The sequence below is a fragment of the Scomber scombrus genome, chromosome 5 (genome assembly GCF_963691925.1).
Source record: "Scomber scombrus chromosome 5, fScoSco1.1, whole genome shotgun sequence".
In the NCBI taxonomy this organism is placed as follows: Eukaryota; Metazoa; Chordata; class Actinopteri; order Scombriformes; family Scombridae; genus Scomber; species Scomber scombrus.
This window is the reverse complement of record NC_084974.1, coordinates 19,038,142-19,055,775: the sequence shown is the minus strand read 5'-3', so window position 1 is coordinate 19,055,775 and position 17,634 is coordinate 19,038,142. Positions and strand designations below refer to the sequence as shown.

Genomic DNA, 17,634 nt, shown 5'->3' with positions numbered 1-17,634 from the left:
GTGAGGTGTGATATAGCTGCAGAAGGGCTTGGGTCAGTTTTGATGTCCAGCTGGGTTTCATCAGCATAGCAATGAAAAGACATCTCATGTCTGCTGGTGACATGTCCAAGGGAGAGCATGTAGAGCCAAGATAATGAAACCAAATGAGTTTAAAAGAAAATTGCATGTGAAACAACTGTTAAACTCTCAAATAAAAACTACTCATTGCTTGTGGTTCACGATTATTCTTTAAAGCTCATTAAAATCTGCATTTTCATTCAAAGTTTTTGAATGAACTTTCTTTGCATTTGGATTGATGATGGGAAAGTACTGTATAATTACTTCTTAATCAAACTGTAGAAGCCATTGAAGACTTTTTTCTTATACCTTTCAGTTGATAGAAGATGTTCAAATCTCAGTATATTTTTCATCAACATTTCACAGTATATATGTATATTCTGTATCCTCTATGCCATAGTCTGTGGCCATCAGTAATGAAGAACAACAGATATATTTCCTACACATTTATAGATTTTCTGTTGCTTATTTAACAGTTATATCAAGAGACTCAACTCAAATAATGTATCAGAAATATGTCCACACTGAACTAAATATCAGCATTCAATCATGATTGGACCAATAAGCATGTTGATTTAATATTGATCTTGCATTCATTTATTTATTTATTTTTTTTTACAAATTCACACAGTCGGGATGCCCATACTTTTTCCTTTTTAATATAATATATATATATATAGATATATATATATATATATATATATATATATATAAATACATACATTTGATAAGTCATTCTTGATTTTGGCTTCAGCCTGTGATTCAGCACAAATAAGCACAAGCTGGTCAAGGCACGGAAACGATACAGGTAGGAAAAAAAACAACACATGAGATTGCTCATAAAGGAAAATTAAAGTAATATAAAGGACAGAAACAGTAAAAAAAATAAGTCAGGAAACAATATGAAAGGCTGGATGTTAATACCATCCCATTAATGTCCCAGTCACCTCCTGTTGGCAGCAGCTTCTGTATGTAGATATAAAAATTGTAAGGAAAGACAGTCCCCATGCTCGAAAACAAAACGACAAGTTAAAACTGTACCAATGATATATTAACGCAGTATTCACTCCTGACACTACAAAAAAGGGTATTACATGTTGTATTAATATAGATTGCCAGTATTCAACGTGAAATAACACTTTTAGATATCTAGAAACAGAGGCTGACTTTAATCTTTGTTGAGTAGTACAGCTAACAGAATTCAAACCAATCAGATTAGTTTACATTTTGAAGGGACAACAATGTAAATGAACTAGATCACAATAAAACATTTGCGTAATCTAGGCAATTGCATTATTACAATTAACAGGCAAGAATCAGCAATCTGCAATGCATTTTTAAAGTAATCTGCCCAAAACGGCAATAATAATCAACACTGACATTTTATGCAGCACAAACCCCCCCCCCCCCCCCCTCCAAAAAAACATTTGTTTGACCAGTTTTGCATTGTTGTCAGCAGGTTGTACAGGATAGTTAGGGACGAAAGCTCAAGACAAGCCAAGCTTTACACATCACTACACAGCCAAGCTGAATAGTAAAACACTGTAAAATTCTCTCACGGAAACCACTTTTTCATACAAAGTTTCTTAATAATCTTATATCTTTAAATGCTTTGTTTCGATTTGTCATGCTTGCCATTTTGCATTCAATATGTTGCCAACACAACAACCCTTTCCCCCACAAGACAAGCTATGGGTTAATTTGATTTCTTTTAATAGGAGCCTCCACTAGCCCACTCCAGATACAAATACGGCTGTAAATCCAGTGAAGCAATGCAGCAGACAGTCATGTGGACCTCCACAGGTTATTCAGTCACTTGAAGACCGTACTTACTGCAGTCTACGTCACTACAGTTACGAAGATAAACAGTTAATGCTTACCTCCTGTTAAGGGTGTATCAGTGACAAAAATGAAGACAAATAAAAACGTGATATCACATTGAAAAAAACAAAAACAATATAAAAAAGACTGCTGCTGAATTCATCTCAGAAGCTACAGTGGCATTGAATGCGGCGGTAGAGTAAGAGTTTAAGGCAATACTGGTAAGCACCACACCACCACATCAGAGTGATATCTGGGGTAAGATATCCAGTAATTTGACGGTTCAGTATAGGAGGGCAGAGGAGTTTTTTTCACTTGTCCTGCATTTTTTCCAGAATTGGCACAATCATGTCAAATTTGGGCCTCTTGGCTGGATCTTCGTTCATGCATATCTTCATGAGCTTGCAAATGTGGGGCGAGATGCCGGGCGGGATAGTGGGCCTCAAACCCTCCAAGGCGACCTGAAGGGCAAAAATACAACAATAGGTTCTGTTGAGAAGATATTGAACTAAAAATCAGTAATGAATAAAAGCTTTTGTTACTGAGTTTGTGATCTAATGAGCAGTAGCCCTCCTAACCTTCATGCCGATCTCCATGTTGGACAAGTCAGCAAATGGCACTTCTCTGGTCACCAGCTCCCATAGCAGGACAGCGAAGCTCCACATGTCTGATGAGCGACGGTTGATCTCTTCAGGCTTCTTCTGCAAGGCTGTCAGTGTCAAAGAGCAACAAGTGAAGGTCATACAGAGCTAACACACAACAGCAAAAACACACTTCAGTAGAAATATATAAGAGTTTATTACATTATAAAACTGGGTCAATCTTATGTAAAACACAACGTACCAAGAACCACAAACATATCCACCTGTTCATGTGAATTTCAGTCATCACAAAGCATTATCTTCAGAAAATGTATTTATATCTTATGTTTACAGAGTGGCTATGTGGCACCATGTGGCATTTGGCAGAGACAGAAGATTTCAGGAATTGATCAAAGTAGTGCTTTGATAACCATAGTGACAGTAGGGTCTTGTGGGCGTTTCGTCTGTGATCTGCAGATACACGTTGCTATGGAAACTGAATGTCATGAATAAAATGAAGAGCTTATTTTTGATATAAATATAGTTCATTTTATAATAACATCTGGCAGATAACAGTTTAAAAGGGGCAACTGAAAAGGAAAAACTAGGTCAATTTAATTATGTTTGCAAAAACAAAAATGGCAGAAGCAAAGGCTAAATTAATCAAATTTTCTCTATTTCTTTCCTAAAATGCAATGTTAGCTTGAATACATTTACTGAGATTTAATTTTGCAATATTCTTGAACATAATGAAATGTAAATGAGCTGCGATGCAGAGATTGAGCTTTGGAAAAAGAACCTGATCTTGTGATATTCATAAGCAATATATCATGTATCTGTTTATAGCGTCAGTTAGCTGCTGTTCATCGCACTGACCTGCATGATAATAATAATAATTAAAGCCGCAAGCGGCGATGGCGGGCCCTCGCTCACCCATGCCACCGCCGGGCCTGAGGCATGGCGGGGCTGTGGCGTGAAGCAGAAAGTGAGAAAAAACCTGGAAGGAGGCCAAAAATGTAATGTTTCGTTCATCCAGTAGGGGGCAGTCACAGGTAGTTACACATATGGTCTGGTGTGGTCTGGTGTGTTCAGGGCGGCCACTCATCAGTCATGTGAAGTTTGGAGTGAATTGGACAAAGCATGAAGGAGTTATGAGAGGTTGATGGTTCATCCACCAGGGGGCAGTAGAGTGTAACAAAACACAAACGGTTGCGTTCAGGGTGGGACAGTGATTACACATGTGAAGTTTTGTGGAAATCGCACAATGATGATGTAAAATATGGCACTTCCTGTTTCCACTAGGGGGCGACACGAGTGAGATCGCCTATGAGCGAATGGAGACGTTGAGGTCGGCACCCTGGACCTGTGTACCAATTTTCATGATGATACGAGTTCAATAAAGCCATCAAAAAGCCAAACGTATTTTCATGGCGAGGAATTGATGGTCGCCGCGTCGCCACACGGACGCCATTACTCGTAGCTTCACAGTCTTCATAATGTAGCTTCACCAACTGGTTCTGAATGAAGTTGATGGGGCAAAGTATGTCATTTTAATGAATCTTAGTTAACTTCCTGTTACCACCGGGGGGCGCTATGAGTTACGTGGGAAGTTAATATATTGGGACGTTCAGGGCGGAGCCATCATCATGTCCAGCAAGTTTGAAGCTGATTGGATGAACTATGTGGGCGTGAGAGCCACTCGTATGTACATGGCGAGCACGCCAAAGTTAGTTGAGCCCTGGCAGACACGCCCTTTGACCTACGGATGCGCAGAGCACAACTTAAGTTCAGCTAGGTCTGGAGATGTTGCGTACCTAATTTGAACTTGATCGGGCGAACGCTGTGGGAGGAGTTAATTTTAGGCGGGAAAAATCAAAACCAAAATGGCCGACTTCCTGTTGGGTTGAGGTCATGAGGTCAAGAGGCTTTTTTGCATATGTGGGTATAATACATATGTGTACCGAATTTTGTGAGCATAGGACAAAGTTAGCAAAATTCCCTATGGGCATTTTTGGACTTTGTAGGGGGCGCTATTCCGCCATTCTGCGTCGACCATGTGCGACCACCCAAAAATATCGAATTTCGGATGAGGCCGGACGTCCGTGCAAAAGTATAAGCATTTTCGCATTTGGGAAAGGGGCGAAATTGGGGCACGAAATGTCGGAAGAATAATAATAATAATAATAATAAACATTACAATTTCAATAGGGCTTTCGCCAGGCGACTTGCAGTCGCCGCTCGGGCCCTAATGATTGTACTAGAGCTTTAATTTTTTTAATCTGGCATTCCTCTGGAAGAAGCCTAATATCTATTCCTGTTAATTTAGATAACAAAACTGAATAAATCATTTTCAATTTAGGGTTAGGGTGAAAAATAATTGATTAATCAGAGAAATATCAATACATTGATTTGTTTGTGCCCTTTATATCTTAATTAAATCTCAAGCTCCTTTTCTTGCAAAACTTATTTCTTCCTATATGTGATGCATTAAACAGAAAGTTATTAATGTATAAATCATGATGGCCTTGTAGTTTCTACTGTTAAGAATATAAATTAAACTTGAAGGGCAAGAGTTTTAATACAAAAGAGTTATCATGCAAAGTGTTAAATATTACATTTTACTTATCTTGTCAAACACTCCTTCCTTCAGCTGCAGCTGTAAAGTTATATGGTGTAAATGTGGCAAAGACATCCTTCCTGATGATAAAGTATTTTGAAATTCCAAATCTATACATTTGTTTCTTTTCAAAAGCATTGCTCTCTCTGCTCTCAATTTCATGGCTCACTACCCACTATATAATGTGTGGAGGTTGTTTCTATGGTTGTTTGATGGCAACAAATCTCCTGTATCCCATGCAGTCACCACCTCCATGCTCCACACACTGCTCTGTTGTTACTGTTTGCTCCTCTGCTGCAAAATCTCAAAAATATGAGCACCACCCTGCACAATGTTGCAGAGTTCTCTGGTCATTTTCTCATTTTATAATCAGTTTATGTTTCCAACAGGCTTCGATTTCAGTCTATCTGTTGGGGAAATCAGCTGTAGATTACATTTGGCTCTGCTACAGTCTAGAGTTTTCCTTATCCATCATTCACGCTCGAGCTTGTGTGGCTTCAGCTGTCACTTTGGATCTGTGCTGTATAAGTGATGCCTACCCTCGGGGGCTACCCATGCAGGCGAGTACATCCTGCCAGGACACTGGAAGGAGAACTTGACGTCTGCCATGCTGATCCTTGCTGTCATGTCTTCATCTATCTGTGGAAACACGAAACAGAGTGAAATGTCACTCGTAAGTGTAAAGGACATTACTTCCTTCTTGTGCAGTGTCTGAGGTTTTTTTATGAAACAAAGTTTCCTTTGATCAGTCAGGTGTTCTGTACAACAAGTGGAGGTACTGTATTACAACCGGAAATTATTCTTACCATAACGCTCTTGCTGTTGAGATAGTGGCGGGGGATCATAGGTTCAAGTGTGTGTAAAAAGCCCATTCCACAGGCGATGTCCAGAGCAAACTTCACAGCCTGTGTCTGGTCCACCACAAAGTCTGTGAGAGCAGGATTAGGAACAAATAATAACAGGTTTCAGCTACTCTGACTTGCACCACATAACGAGGTGACAGTGAAATTGTTACTGCACAGAAAGTGATGGCAACATAATGACAAACGCTCATGTGCAATAAATCACAAATCCCTGCAAGCCACCTAACTTGGTGACAAGTACAGACTTTGTGACCGGAGTAAAAATACTCACTGGTGCCTTCATGCAGCACGTTGTAGAGAGAGCCATAAGGCATCCAGTGTGTGATGATGATGGGGTGAGGGGCGGGAGGAGACTGACATCCTCCCAACATGGGTAGGACATTCGGGTGGGAAAATATCCTGGGATTGAGCCCAAGTGGGACGGACAGGGGAGAGAGCCACACAGCCAAACAGACAGACAGACAGACAGACAGACAGACAGACAGACAGACAGACAGACAGACAGACAGACAGACAGACAGACAGACAGACAGACAGACAGACAGACAGACAGACAGACAGACAGACAGACAGACAGACAGACAGACAGACAGACAGACAGACAGACAGACAGACAGACAGACAGACAGACAGACAGACAGACAGACAGACAGACAGACCCACACAGGATTTGACATTAAAAAAAAGGAAGCTTGTGTGAGATGCGACACCCCAAAAAAAGAAATACATATAGTTTGGTTTAACGCAATACAAAACAGACAAATGAGTGACCACAACAGCACAGAACATACAAAGTGAAACAAGTTGTGAATTAAATAATAACCTGAGTTTGGGATATTCCTCATTGAAGTCTCTGCTTTTCCTGGTGGTCCAGTCACGAATCTTTAGCACCTTAACAACAATTTCATTTCCCTGCCAGCGTCCTTGCCACAACTAGACGAGAAATAAATATGAAGAAAGTAAATTATGTGTGCCATGCAACAGATCATCAGCAATTCTGTTGGAACATTCGGTGCAATAAAAAGTACTAAGTACCTCTCCAGATTGGTTCTCATTTATTTTAGCCAGGAGAGAGAGCTGTTTGAAGTCAATGCCTGCGTGTTTGTTCAAAGTGCCATTACCTAAAAACAAAAGATTAAGACAAACAGAGTGAAAGTTTAAACAAAACCTTCGTTATTCATGTGAAATTGTGCGTATCATTATGCAGATGGAAACGGTGGAAATTAAAATCGCTTGGGAGGCCAACATGGAATATTTTCCCCCCATAATGCAGCAATCTAACCAAATCAAGTAATGGAAACCGGTCAGCTAATGTGTGTTAATGTGTGTCTTTGGGACTCACGGGGTCGAGTCCTGGTGGTGCCTTTCCAGAATGAGTCCTTGAAGGGAATTTTAGTCAGGTTCTGTCCCAATTTCTCTGCTTTTTCTGGGTGACAGAGTGATAGATTGAGAAGAGAAAATAAACATTAAAAAATTACTGTTGATACTGCGATGCATTCAAAGCCAGAAGTAAAATCATCAGCTGTAATAGGCAGGTGAGATACCTCTGAGGAGTTCCCGCAGGTGAGGTTTGCCTTTGTCCAGGGGAGTTTCCCCATATTTGTTAGAGATGCTCACCAGCGCCCCATTAGTCACAAGGTCCTGAGAAAGATCAAACATTGCTGTCAGCCAAATTTCATTAGTTTATCCTGACAGGAATTACACATCAACAGAGAAGCTTGCTCTGTAACACCACCAGAGGGCGAACTGACCTCAGCCACTTCATCTTGGCCCCAGAAGCAGGCGTAATGCAGTGGTGTGTTCCCGTGTTCATTGGCTGCATTAGTGTCTGCTTTGCACTGGATCAGCTGAAAGAGAAGCAGAAACAAAGGATTATATACAAAACCAGGCTGGACAGATCTTGTTTTGGCTGTATACAGATGAGTGTTAATGCTGCCAAGAAAAATCATGAAAGTTTGTGTTGCCTGTGGGCACATACCAGAGGTATTCAGACATGCCTAATATTAAACTCAATGGCTGCCTGGCAGCAATTCTAAATGCAGCAGATGCCTCATATTATGACATACGGGTACTGTGGGCTGCGATCAGATACAAGATATCAGAGATAGTCAGTACACTTTTTCTTTCTATTTTACCAAGAAGACCTGCTGTTTTATAAAACTCAATACATTCATTTTATGGCAAAGTTGAATTCTGTTTGACTCACTGCACGGCTCTTAAAAAGCCACAGAGGAGCACTGCAGGTGAGTTGTTTAATGCTCTACAGGACCTTAAATCTACACAGCCTATCAGTGAATGAAGCCATATATTGTTGGTTTCATTGAACCTGTTGATGATGCAAAAGGTCTGAACTTATTTGCACTTATTTTGGATTGCCTATCGCCTGCTGACAATTTTTTTGTTTTGTTGCCCAAGCTCTGTAGAATCCATTAAAAAAAAGCAAGTGGGCAAACTACCTGGATGAGTGAAGAGGAAAAACAAATTCATCTTTACATTCTTTTACAAAATAAGTGGACTGACTCTTAACAACATCTGTAGTGGTAAACAAGTTTTACAGTCATACTCGTACAGCAGCCATTAAAACAATACATTTACCCTTAAAGGTGACGTATTACCAAGCACTCCCTTCAATTTGAAATAGCTGACTGTGGAAGTGCAGGAACAAACAAGACTTTTGTGTGATCAGATGACATCATTTTAGGTTTCATAATATCCTGCGATTATGAAGCAAAGACCAAAACATACTTGCTGTGAAGTTACAGGAAAGCTGTTGTAGAAACTGGAAACTTCTGCAGCAGCATCATGTGTACATTCAAATGTTTACATGAGCCCTACCTTTCCTACGATTTCGCGATGCCCGTGGCTGGCAGCCAGGTGCAGAGGCGTGTCATCTCCACGGTTCATGACGTTGATGCGAGCGCCTCTCATGATGAGCATGTCCACCACACTGGAGCGGCCCTCCCTGCATGCCCAGTGGAGAGGACTGAAGCCGTGGTCATCTCTACGAGAGAGGAGCATTTATATTCAGCACAGATTGCATGAAAACCTTCAACAAAGCAGCAAACAATTCAAGTATTTCTTGAGGGAGACAAAAGTACACCAACGTCTCAGCATCTTGGGTTATCATCATAAAGTTTTTCCCTGCAGTCAACTCTGTGGTACAACTGGGAACATTTTATAATTCTTCAATTATTCATTTTGTTTTGACAATCACAATATCACTTTATATTAAAAACAGCTGTTCTTCCTTTTCAATAACAAAAAACAAATGATGCCATTGAATCTGATTACCTTAGAGGAGGTTCCCGTTAATAAGCCCAAGAAATCTCTTATGAAATAACAGCATTGTTTGAGGCTATTCAGAGCTGTACAGATCAGCTGTTGGACTGGATAATGAGGAATTTCTTCATTTGTATTTCACACTAAAAAGGAAGTTGATACAACTGAAACAACAGCTAACAGGCCTCTAACACTCAGTCCTTTTTTTTTTTTTGTCTCAGTGACACAGGCTGTGACACATGTAGGGACAATGGCCTCTATTACATGACAGAGTGACTGATGGCAACCCTCCTCTGAGAAAAAGGGATAAAGACCGAGAGATTAAGATGCAGCATGAGCGGGGTGACAGATAGTCAATCAGGAAAAGGCTGGGGAAAACCCCCCAAAAAAAACAACAGTAGGCCAAGCATTCGCTGCAGTCCTTATAAGGCCCAGTGAGACTTCCTTTAGCAGTGCTGCACATGCATTCACTCCAGCTGCTGTGTGTGATTGTGTCATTCTTCATTTGTTGACCGTCAGCCTGGCAGTGGTCCCCTCCTCCCATTTATGAAGTTTCCTCCCTCATCCTCTCCCTCTCAGCTCCACTAAAACAGATGGACTTTGCCGCTGATATATCCCACTTTCCACTAGCCCTCCTACTCCATGTGGCCTTTTACTGTTTGTGTCAAGACGCTGCAGAATGCTAGAAGTTAATAAAGTTAGACACTTGCTCTGAAATGATGAGGAGCACACCGCATAATAATGTGATCTGAGAACTGAGGGAGTATTATGAATCTGGAGGAATTTGAACTCTGTGCTCTCCTGCCCTCAATTCACTCGCTTGTATTAACACATCCTGCAGCGCTCGGCTCCAAACAGCATCAATCGTCCCTCAGTCCCACAACACACATCTATCTGTGCATCTGGGTGACATGGTGCAGTCACACCAGATCTGCTCGGGTGCAATTTCCTCTCAGGCCATAAGGGCAAAATCCTAAAGAGTAATTAGCCAAAGTTTATGAGAGCAGATATCACCACAGACTCACTTGTATGACTTTATTAGTTTTCTGTTTCAAGCTTGAATCTGTTTGGAGGAGTAAGAAGATATATGACTAAGTTACTGGCTGTGTTATGAAGAATCAAGAATGCACACATAAACAGACTCTCACTTTATCTGACCATCTGCAACAATACACGCTCATGACTGTTCAACAGATGAAAAATAATCTGCTATGAAATTATCAGCCAAAATCTAAAGCAGCAGTATTAGCAGTAAATATGCGGTAAGGAATTCAAATAAACTGCATTTTATGTGCCTGAGTGCAACAGTCAAACTTCAAATGAAGCAAAGTAATAATCAAATTATACAATCTATCTTCCTGCTCATAGAAAACAAAAAGCAACAAAGCTCAAATAGTTTAGTCAATCTAGCATGATTTGATTGTATTTTGGTTACTGGTTTTGCTCACACATTGTGCTTACACAGATGACTTATCACAATCATTCAGATTCATGCACAGATTCATTTAGCATCAAAAACAACAAGCTGGCAGGCATTTTGTGAGGATTTTTGAATGAAGGATTGTTTTAAAAAATGTTAATTTTGTTATTAAAAAAAGAATATGTTGAGCAAAACAGGTATATTATTTCTTGAGGAGGTTATCTAACCACTTAATTATTACAATATGTGTATTAGGGCTGCAACTAACTATTCTTTTCTTTCAGAGCTGTAACGATTAGTCGATGAATTTATTAGTTGTCTACTATTTTTTAATTGCCAACAACTTTGATAGTCAATCATTCATTTACAGTCAAAAAGAAAATGTCCAAATTCAAATATTTTTTTTATGTCTTTGTGTTGTGGACTGAAGATGACATTTTTCACCATTTTACAGACTAAACAACTAATGGATTAATTGATAAAATACTTGATAGATTAATCAATAATGAAACTAATCAATATTGCAAATTACATTTTTCACTAATATCACTCGACCCTTACTGCAAATGTGTGATGATGATTCATAAGTCGCTAAAAAAGAAAGGGCCCTTATCCACATAAAACTGCTGAAAATGAACCATTAGTGCGGCTCAGACTTCTGCTTTCTGATTGTATTTCTGTTCAGAGGCACTTTTTATGGGATTGATTCTCCCTTTGAGCGAGCTTTATCCACACAACCCAAAGGCACTTAAATGCCAGGCTTTTTTGCTGCTCGCCCCCTCCACATAGGCCGCAGTAATTTATTTCAGGCACTTCCACCTGCCAACAGCGCTCAGTTTGGCAGACGGAAAAGCCTGAGGAAGAGCCCCTGTCTGCACCCTGTATGTCTCATGGCCCGACATCCACACCAGGTCACATAACAGAGCGTCAGATGAGGGGAAAACAAATTTACAGAAACATTACACCAATGCAAAAAAACAAAAAACTTTTATTGTCATTTACACATTGTTTTTACACTGGAGAAGAACGGGTTTCTTCTCTTCAACATGTTTTAGACCTGCAATGGTAAGTCAATCGAAAGAAAATGAATCAGCAGCTATTTAGCTATTTAGTTTAAGTAATTTATTAAGCAAAAATGCTAAACATTTGCTGTATATAAACCTTTAAATATGACAATTTGATTCTTTTCTGTGTCATATATGATACTAAATGTTCACAAATAATTGGCACATTTAGTCAGTTACTTGCAGCTCTAATATTTTACTTTATGAAGAGTCAATGGAATATGTTGCTCTCTCTACAAATATCTACAATAGGGCTGCAATTAACTATTCTCATTATTAATTAATCTGACAATGATTTTCTCAATTAATTGATTCATCTTTTGGTTTATAAAAGGTCAAATAGTAAAAAGCCCACGTTGAAATATTTAAATAACTTATGTCCAACAAACAGTTCAAAACACCCAAAGAGGAACTCAAATTACTATCAGAGAATACAAAGATAGTGCACAAATGGCTACAAATTGTTGACATTATCTACTAAAACTTTTAGTCATGTTAGGTGCACCATAGTAAATCTAAGGCAATGCAGTGATTACTATAAACCTGTATTATTATTCATATTACAGCTGAGCAGAGTCAGTCCATGTTAATCCGGCCTCTGGACCTGGTCACTGTCTGCTGGTCCTGTCACCCTGAGAGTCTCATACCCCTGCCCTGACCAAGAGGGTTATATATAAAATCCATATTCACTCTGTAAATCTACCTCCTCCCCAGACAAGCAAAGCAGCCTTGATCTACACAACAAAATGAGGTGATGCCCTACTGTCCAGAACCATCATGACAGAAAAAGTAAAGTGTGACACACAAATTAATTTTCACACATGTACATTTACAGTTGTAAAATCCACAATTACACACTTATAGGCCGAAGAAAACACTACACAAGAGAACTCAATTCTCTATTTCAGATCAAACACAACACAAATGAGGCACTTTGAGGAGTGGAAGTCAGGCACAGGGACTCAAAACTGTTAATTTCATTAAATTTAAAAAAAATTCTGTTAAATTGTTCAGAACCACTGGCTGCTTTCTCACGTGAAACCATCCGTAACTCTGTAGCAGCACAGAAGCAGAATAAATTATGCTTAAAAAGAGCGGGAGACGGCGGGAGAAGTTCACAAAAACTAAATTCTAAACTTTGCAATTAACTCTTCTTGAACTGGGAGGAAATATTGAGGGGAAATGAGCGGAGCTATCTAATACCGCTGGGAGACGAATACCGGAAACACATAAGCAAAGGAGGGGTAGTTGATGTGCTCTGGTGTGTGCCTTTCTGTGCATTCCTCTCTAGAAAAATTCACTATAAAGGACACACACACACACACACACACAAAGATTCTCTGTCTCGTCACACATAACTCCTCTAGTCCTGCCCACAACAATAACCTCCTCCCTCCATCTCCCTCTCTCATATTTGGTAGGTGGTGGAGGGTTCCCCTGAGGCCTGCGTGTTATTCCTTGTAAGGAGATTCAGCATTCCACTACTACTCTTTGTCTCAGAGTTACATCAGTGTAAACACGCTGTCATAGAGCACATGAAATATTTTGGCTCCGACAGACCAAGATAGAACGAGTTTACTGAAATATAAGAAGGCATGGCGGGGAAAAAAATCATCATATTCATACCTTTCTGCAGGGAGATGAAAAAGCGAGAGTACATGCATTTCATCCATTAGGGAAGATATATCAGCTGGAAAAGGGAACTTGACGTGCAATCAGCTAATGGACAAGTCACGTATAGGAGGGGACGTATTCACCAAACCAGCTCAGTGCAAGCATACAGTCTCACATCAATGGAAAGAATGAATCAAATGGAAGAAAACAGAGAAAACAAGAAGTCAATGAAGACATTTTGTACACAAATATGCTGCAAATATAATTAACAGACTATAATCTGGATAAAATAGATTATCTGCTGATTTGGTGCTTACTTATATAACTAGTAGCATATTATTATACTTTTATAACAGTTTTTGACAATTTGAATGTTGTAATAATAAGGATAAGAACCCCTCTTTAATCTTCATATTATTGACAAAAAATTCAGGCAATTTCCTCTTAGCCAAAATAAAAATGTAACTGGAGACACAAGTGTGCCTCAAAAAGCCAAAGAAAAAGGTATACAAAAAATAACCTTAATATCTTATCTTATTGTTACTGTTATTCTCTATTATTGTCATTAGTGACACCGGTGGCCATTAAGTAACCTAATGTCATCATCCTGTTGCTCGTGCGCACTCACAGGACGAGCACTTCTGCGAGACTCTTACAGGTGACACCTTTTTTTCGGCTGGCTTACCGTTCTCATAATAACATAAAAGATCTCTAATGTTGTGTTTTGCACCATGTTTCTTCGCAGCATCTCTTGTTGTGAAATGTGTAGCGGACAGAGGCAGACAGCTGTCTCATTAGCTGAAGAGGTAATATCCACAGGGTGTTTCTATTCAGTTAGCACCCTTTTTATTGTGGTGGATGTCGCTTGCTTGTTGACTTTTGTCAACCACATAGGGGAAGGTCTCATTTTTTTAATGTTCTGTTACAACCCCTTCACTCACCGGCAATAAAAAAACAAAAAGTAATAAATGTTAATTGATTCATGATTCTTACATAAAGAACTTCTGGATGTTATCAAAAGTCACATCTCTAAAACAAAACATACATAATAATAGCCATGTGAATAATTTCTGCACCATTCTTGCATGTGAAAGTGAAACTTTGCTGAACTTTCAACAGCAGAGAGAGAAAAAAAGGAAAGACCCTTTCCGTTTTTAGACCACAGCTGGTTTCTCTGGTTACTCTACAACTTTGAGTATTAAAACAATTGTTTCGGCTTGACCCTGATGGAGGCCACGAGACGTTGTCCGATACTTCAAGTGTTGCTGGAGCTTTGACTCTCATTAGACTTTTTTCTTCTTCTTCATGCACCTTGGAAATAGGTGAAGTTGTGCCAGAAACCTCTAATCTGTTCATGTGCTCAACCGTCTCACCACAAATGTATTCTCCACAACTACATTAATCCAGTCTTTTTTCTCTGTAGAGTCTCAAGTTAATTGCAGCAGCAACTGTAAGCATGACTAACTCTACCATCACAGCCAGCTTCCTGTCCGACATCACGCTTTGAATTATTCTGCTGGCATTTTGGACATAAACATTAGCCCGCAAGGAAGTAGGTTCAATCTCAGGCCACCATCTCGCTGGGGACTAACAAGGCCGGCTCTCGGCCAGCATCGGGGGTTTAAAGAATGCAACATTCAAAGTAAGCAGTGACTCTGCAGAGTAACTTTGATTTCCTTGAGATTCTAATCCACTTTATCATCACAAATTTAAACTGTGCAGATGTACAAAGAAGTAAAAACGTGTAAAAGGGAATATTAAGAGAGCCTGTAAGGCTCCATGTGAACTTTTACATGATTCCTCACTCTGTGTAGATATTACTAAACATGTAAAGACAGATAAATAAACTTTAGCTCACCCTTGGTTGAGGTCATTCTCTGTGTTGTCCAACCATAAGCGAACTGCCACCGCATTGCCTTCCCGGCACTGAGTAAAGATGTCATCCATTTTATGGCCTGTGTACTATTATTATTATTATTATTATTGTTCTTCTCTTTAAGGTGCACCTGTGGGAGTCGATGCAGAACTGAAATGAGACAGCTAAGATGAGAGGCGGCCCGAGAGGTTCAGCAGGGTCCAGGCCAGCATCAGTCCCTCATCTGGAGCAGTGAGGGACACAATGAAGAAAGCCTCGATGGCACTCACACAACCCTGAAAAAAGTCACATAAAAAAAAAAGGGAAAAGTTTCTTTGTTAAAACACATATATATTTTTTCAGTCTGGAGAAAACCAAGCAACCAAGAAAACTAGTGTTGAGCAATCTCGTCACCTTAGTAATACTGGGTGGGTGTGCAGCTCATTGCATTGTGACTCACGGCACTTTTGCATGACTAGCACCCTGTACACCAGAGTAAATACACATTTTTAATCCTGTGTCATGCTGAATTCGGTGCACTCTTTTCTTCTCAGTGACTACTATTACTATTTGATTGTCCAAACTTTAACTAAACACAACAGATAAAGAGTAAAAGAGAGCGCACAGTTCAATTAATAATCCACCACACGCCCCTTATATATTCACATTATTCAGCACAGTCTGGACTATGACATGATTTGTGGGATACATAAAAAGTATAACTGTGGAGTATGTTAAAGAGATTACTGAGGACAAATAATTATGTGGGACGACACCAGCAAAAAAACCCAAAAAAACTGTAATGTAATTGGAGCTAAAACAATTAGTAGATTAATAGATGGAGTCAAGTGACAGAAAGTGAGTCTGATAGCCTAATTTTACTAACAATGTCAAACAATGCCAACTTTTATCTTCTGATTTGTGGGTTTTTTGAGGCTTTTCTCTAATGTAATCACTGTAAGATGGAAGAAAAGTGCTCAACTATTTTTAAACATTTTACAGACTAGTAATTGATTAACTGTTAAACAGATTCATCAGTTTTGGGAATAACAGTTAGCAGCAGCACTAAATACAATAGATAAATACCACAAGAGGAAATGTAGACAGACACATTCATTTCCCTTTATATTTCACAGTCTTAACTCATAACTCCAACACTTTTTAAAGACATGACTAAAGCCAACAAGTTGTGACAGGAATAACAAGAATAGATGAGTAGATTGACAGAAAATGTATCCACAACTATTCTTTAAACTTTAAAACTAATTTTCCAGGCAATAGTACCAAATATTGCATAGTTTGAGTTTTTAAATTGTGCAGGCTTTCTACTTTTTCTGTGTTTTATATCATAAACCTGAAAATCTTGGCCTGGTGAAATTACAATGGACATTTTCCACCATTTTTAAAAATTTTACAGACAAGTAATTGATTAATCATTCAACAGGCTCATCAATAATGGAAATAACAGTTAGTTGCATCCCTAAACACAACAGATCAAGAGAAAATGCACACTGACACATGTATTTCCCCTTCCTACTTCACAGTCTTAACTACGGTGAAATGTTTTGTGGGTTACATACTGTAACAAAAGAACTTTTAAAAGAAAAGATAAAAGCCAACAAGTTGCGACAGGAACACAAAAAATGTGGTATGAAATATTATCTGTTGAATGCAATCTGCATGAATGAAAGTATACAATCATCTGTAGTTTGATTCAGCCATACCCTCACACATACACACACAATTGATGATCATATAACTAAGGCTGCATTCAACTAGACATTAATCAATACACTTTGACTTTGTGAAGCACTGAGATTTGATCCTGTAGTTAAGATATTAACATTAGAGTAATGAGCTCATCGCCTGCAGCTAGCTTTACCCCGAGCTAACGCAGGATAATCGCTCATTTAACACAGATAGTTAACCCTTAAACTCCTGGCAGATGCTTTCATTATACTGAATCAACTAACAATGACTCTATTGGCTCCCACACATCTACTACAATCCTCTGGTTGACGAAATGAAACACTGGCAGGTTTTTGCTAACAAGCTAGCCGCGGGCTGTCTCCGTTTCTCTCTCATGTCTGACGCTGCCTGACTGAGAATAACACTAAAAAAACATAATAACGTGGTTTAAACACATCAAACTGAAACACGAGTTTGACTCTAAAGCGATAACTTACCAGATATATCAGCCTGGTGTCGTGTTGTGCAGTTTAAGACACAGAAGAAGTTATGTTATCTCTACAGGATTGCTGTGCTCTGTGTGGGACGTCCACACCCTCGCCGCCGTCAGCACGTACGTGGTAACGTTGAATGGAGGAATAGAGTGTGCTGCCTCCTACAGGCCACAGAGAAAACTGCAACAAGCCAAACTATTTACTCCCTCAGGTTATGTTTTTTTAAAGATGGGTTTCAAGCCAAGTTTGACCCATTTGAGGGCAGTAAAAACGCCCTAAA

The 17,634-nt window shown here is 39.4% G+C and overlaps 1 protein-coding gene across 1 annotated transcript; it reads right to left on the bottom strand.

The window, feature by feature from the left end:
* Positions 1 to 1,457: 1,457 nt before the first annotated feature.
* On the bottom strand, positions 1,458 to 17,463 carry LOC133980327 (integrin-linked protein kinase). The gene is made up of 13 exons (XM_062419025.1): positions 17,358 to 17,463; positions 15,175 to 15,467; positions 8,775 to 8,940; positions 7,691 to 7,786; positions 7,484 to 7,580; positions 7,282 to 7,365; positions 6,975 to 7,060; positions 6,763 to 6,872; positions 6,211 to 6,338; positions 5,883 to 6,004; positions 5,616 to 5,715; positions 2,457 to 2,587; positions 1,458 to 2,339 (listed from the first exon to the last, which is right to left on the bottom strand). The coding sequence occupies exons 2-13, from the start codon at positions 15,261 to 15,263 to the stop codon at positions 2,190 to 2,192; spliced, it is 1,359 nt and encodes a 452-aa protein (XP_062275009.1). The 5' UTR covers positions 15,264 to 15,467; positions 17,358 to 17,463; the 3' UTR covers positions 1,458 to 2,189.
* Positions 17,464 to 17,634: the final 171 nt, after the last annotated feature.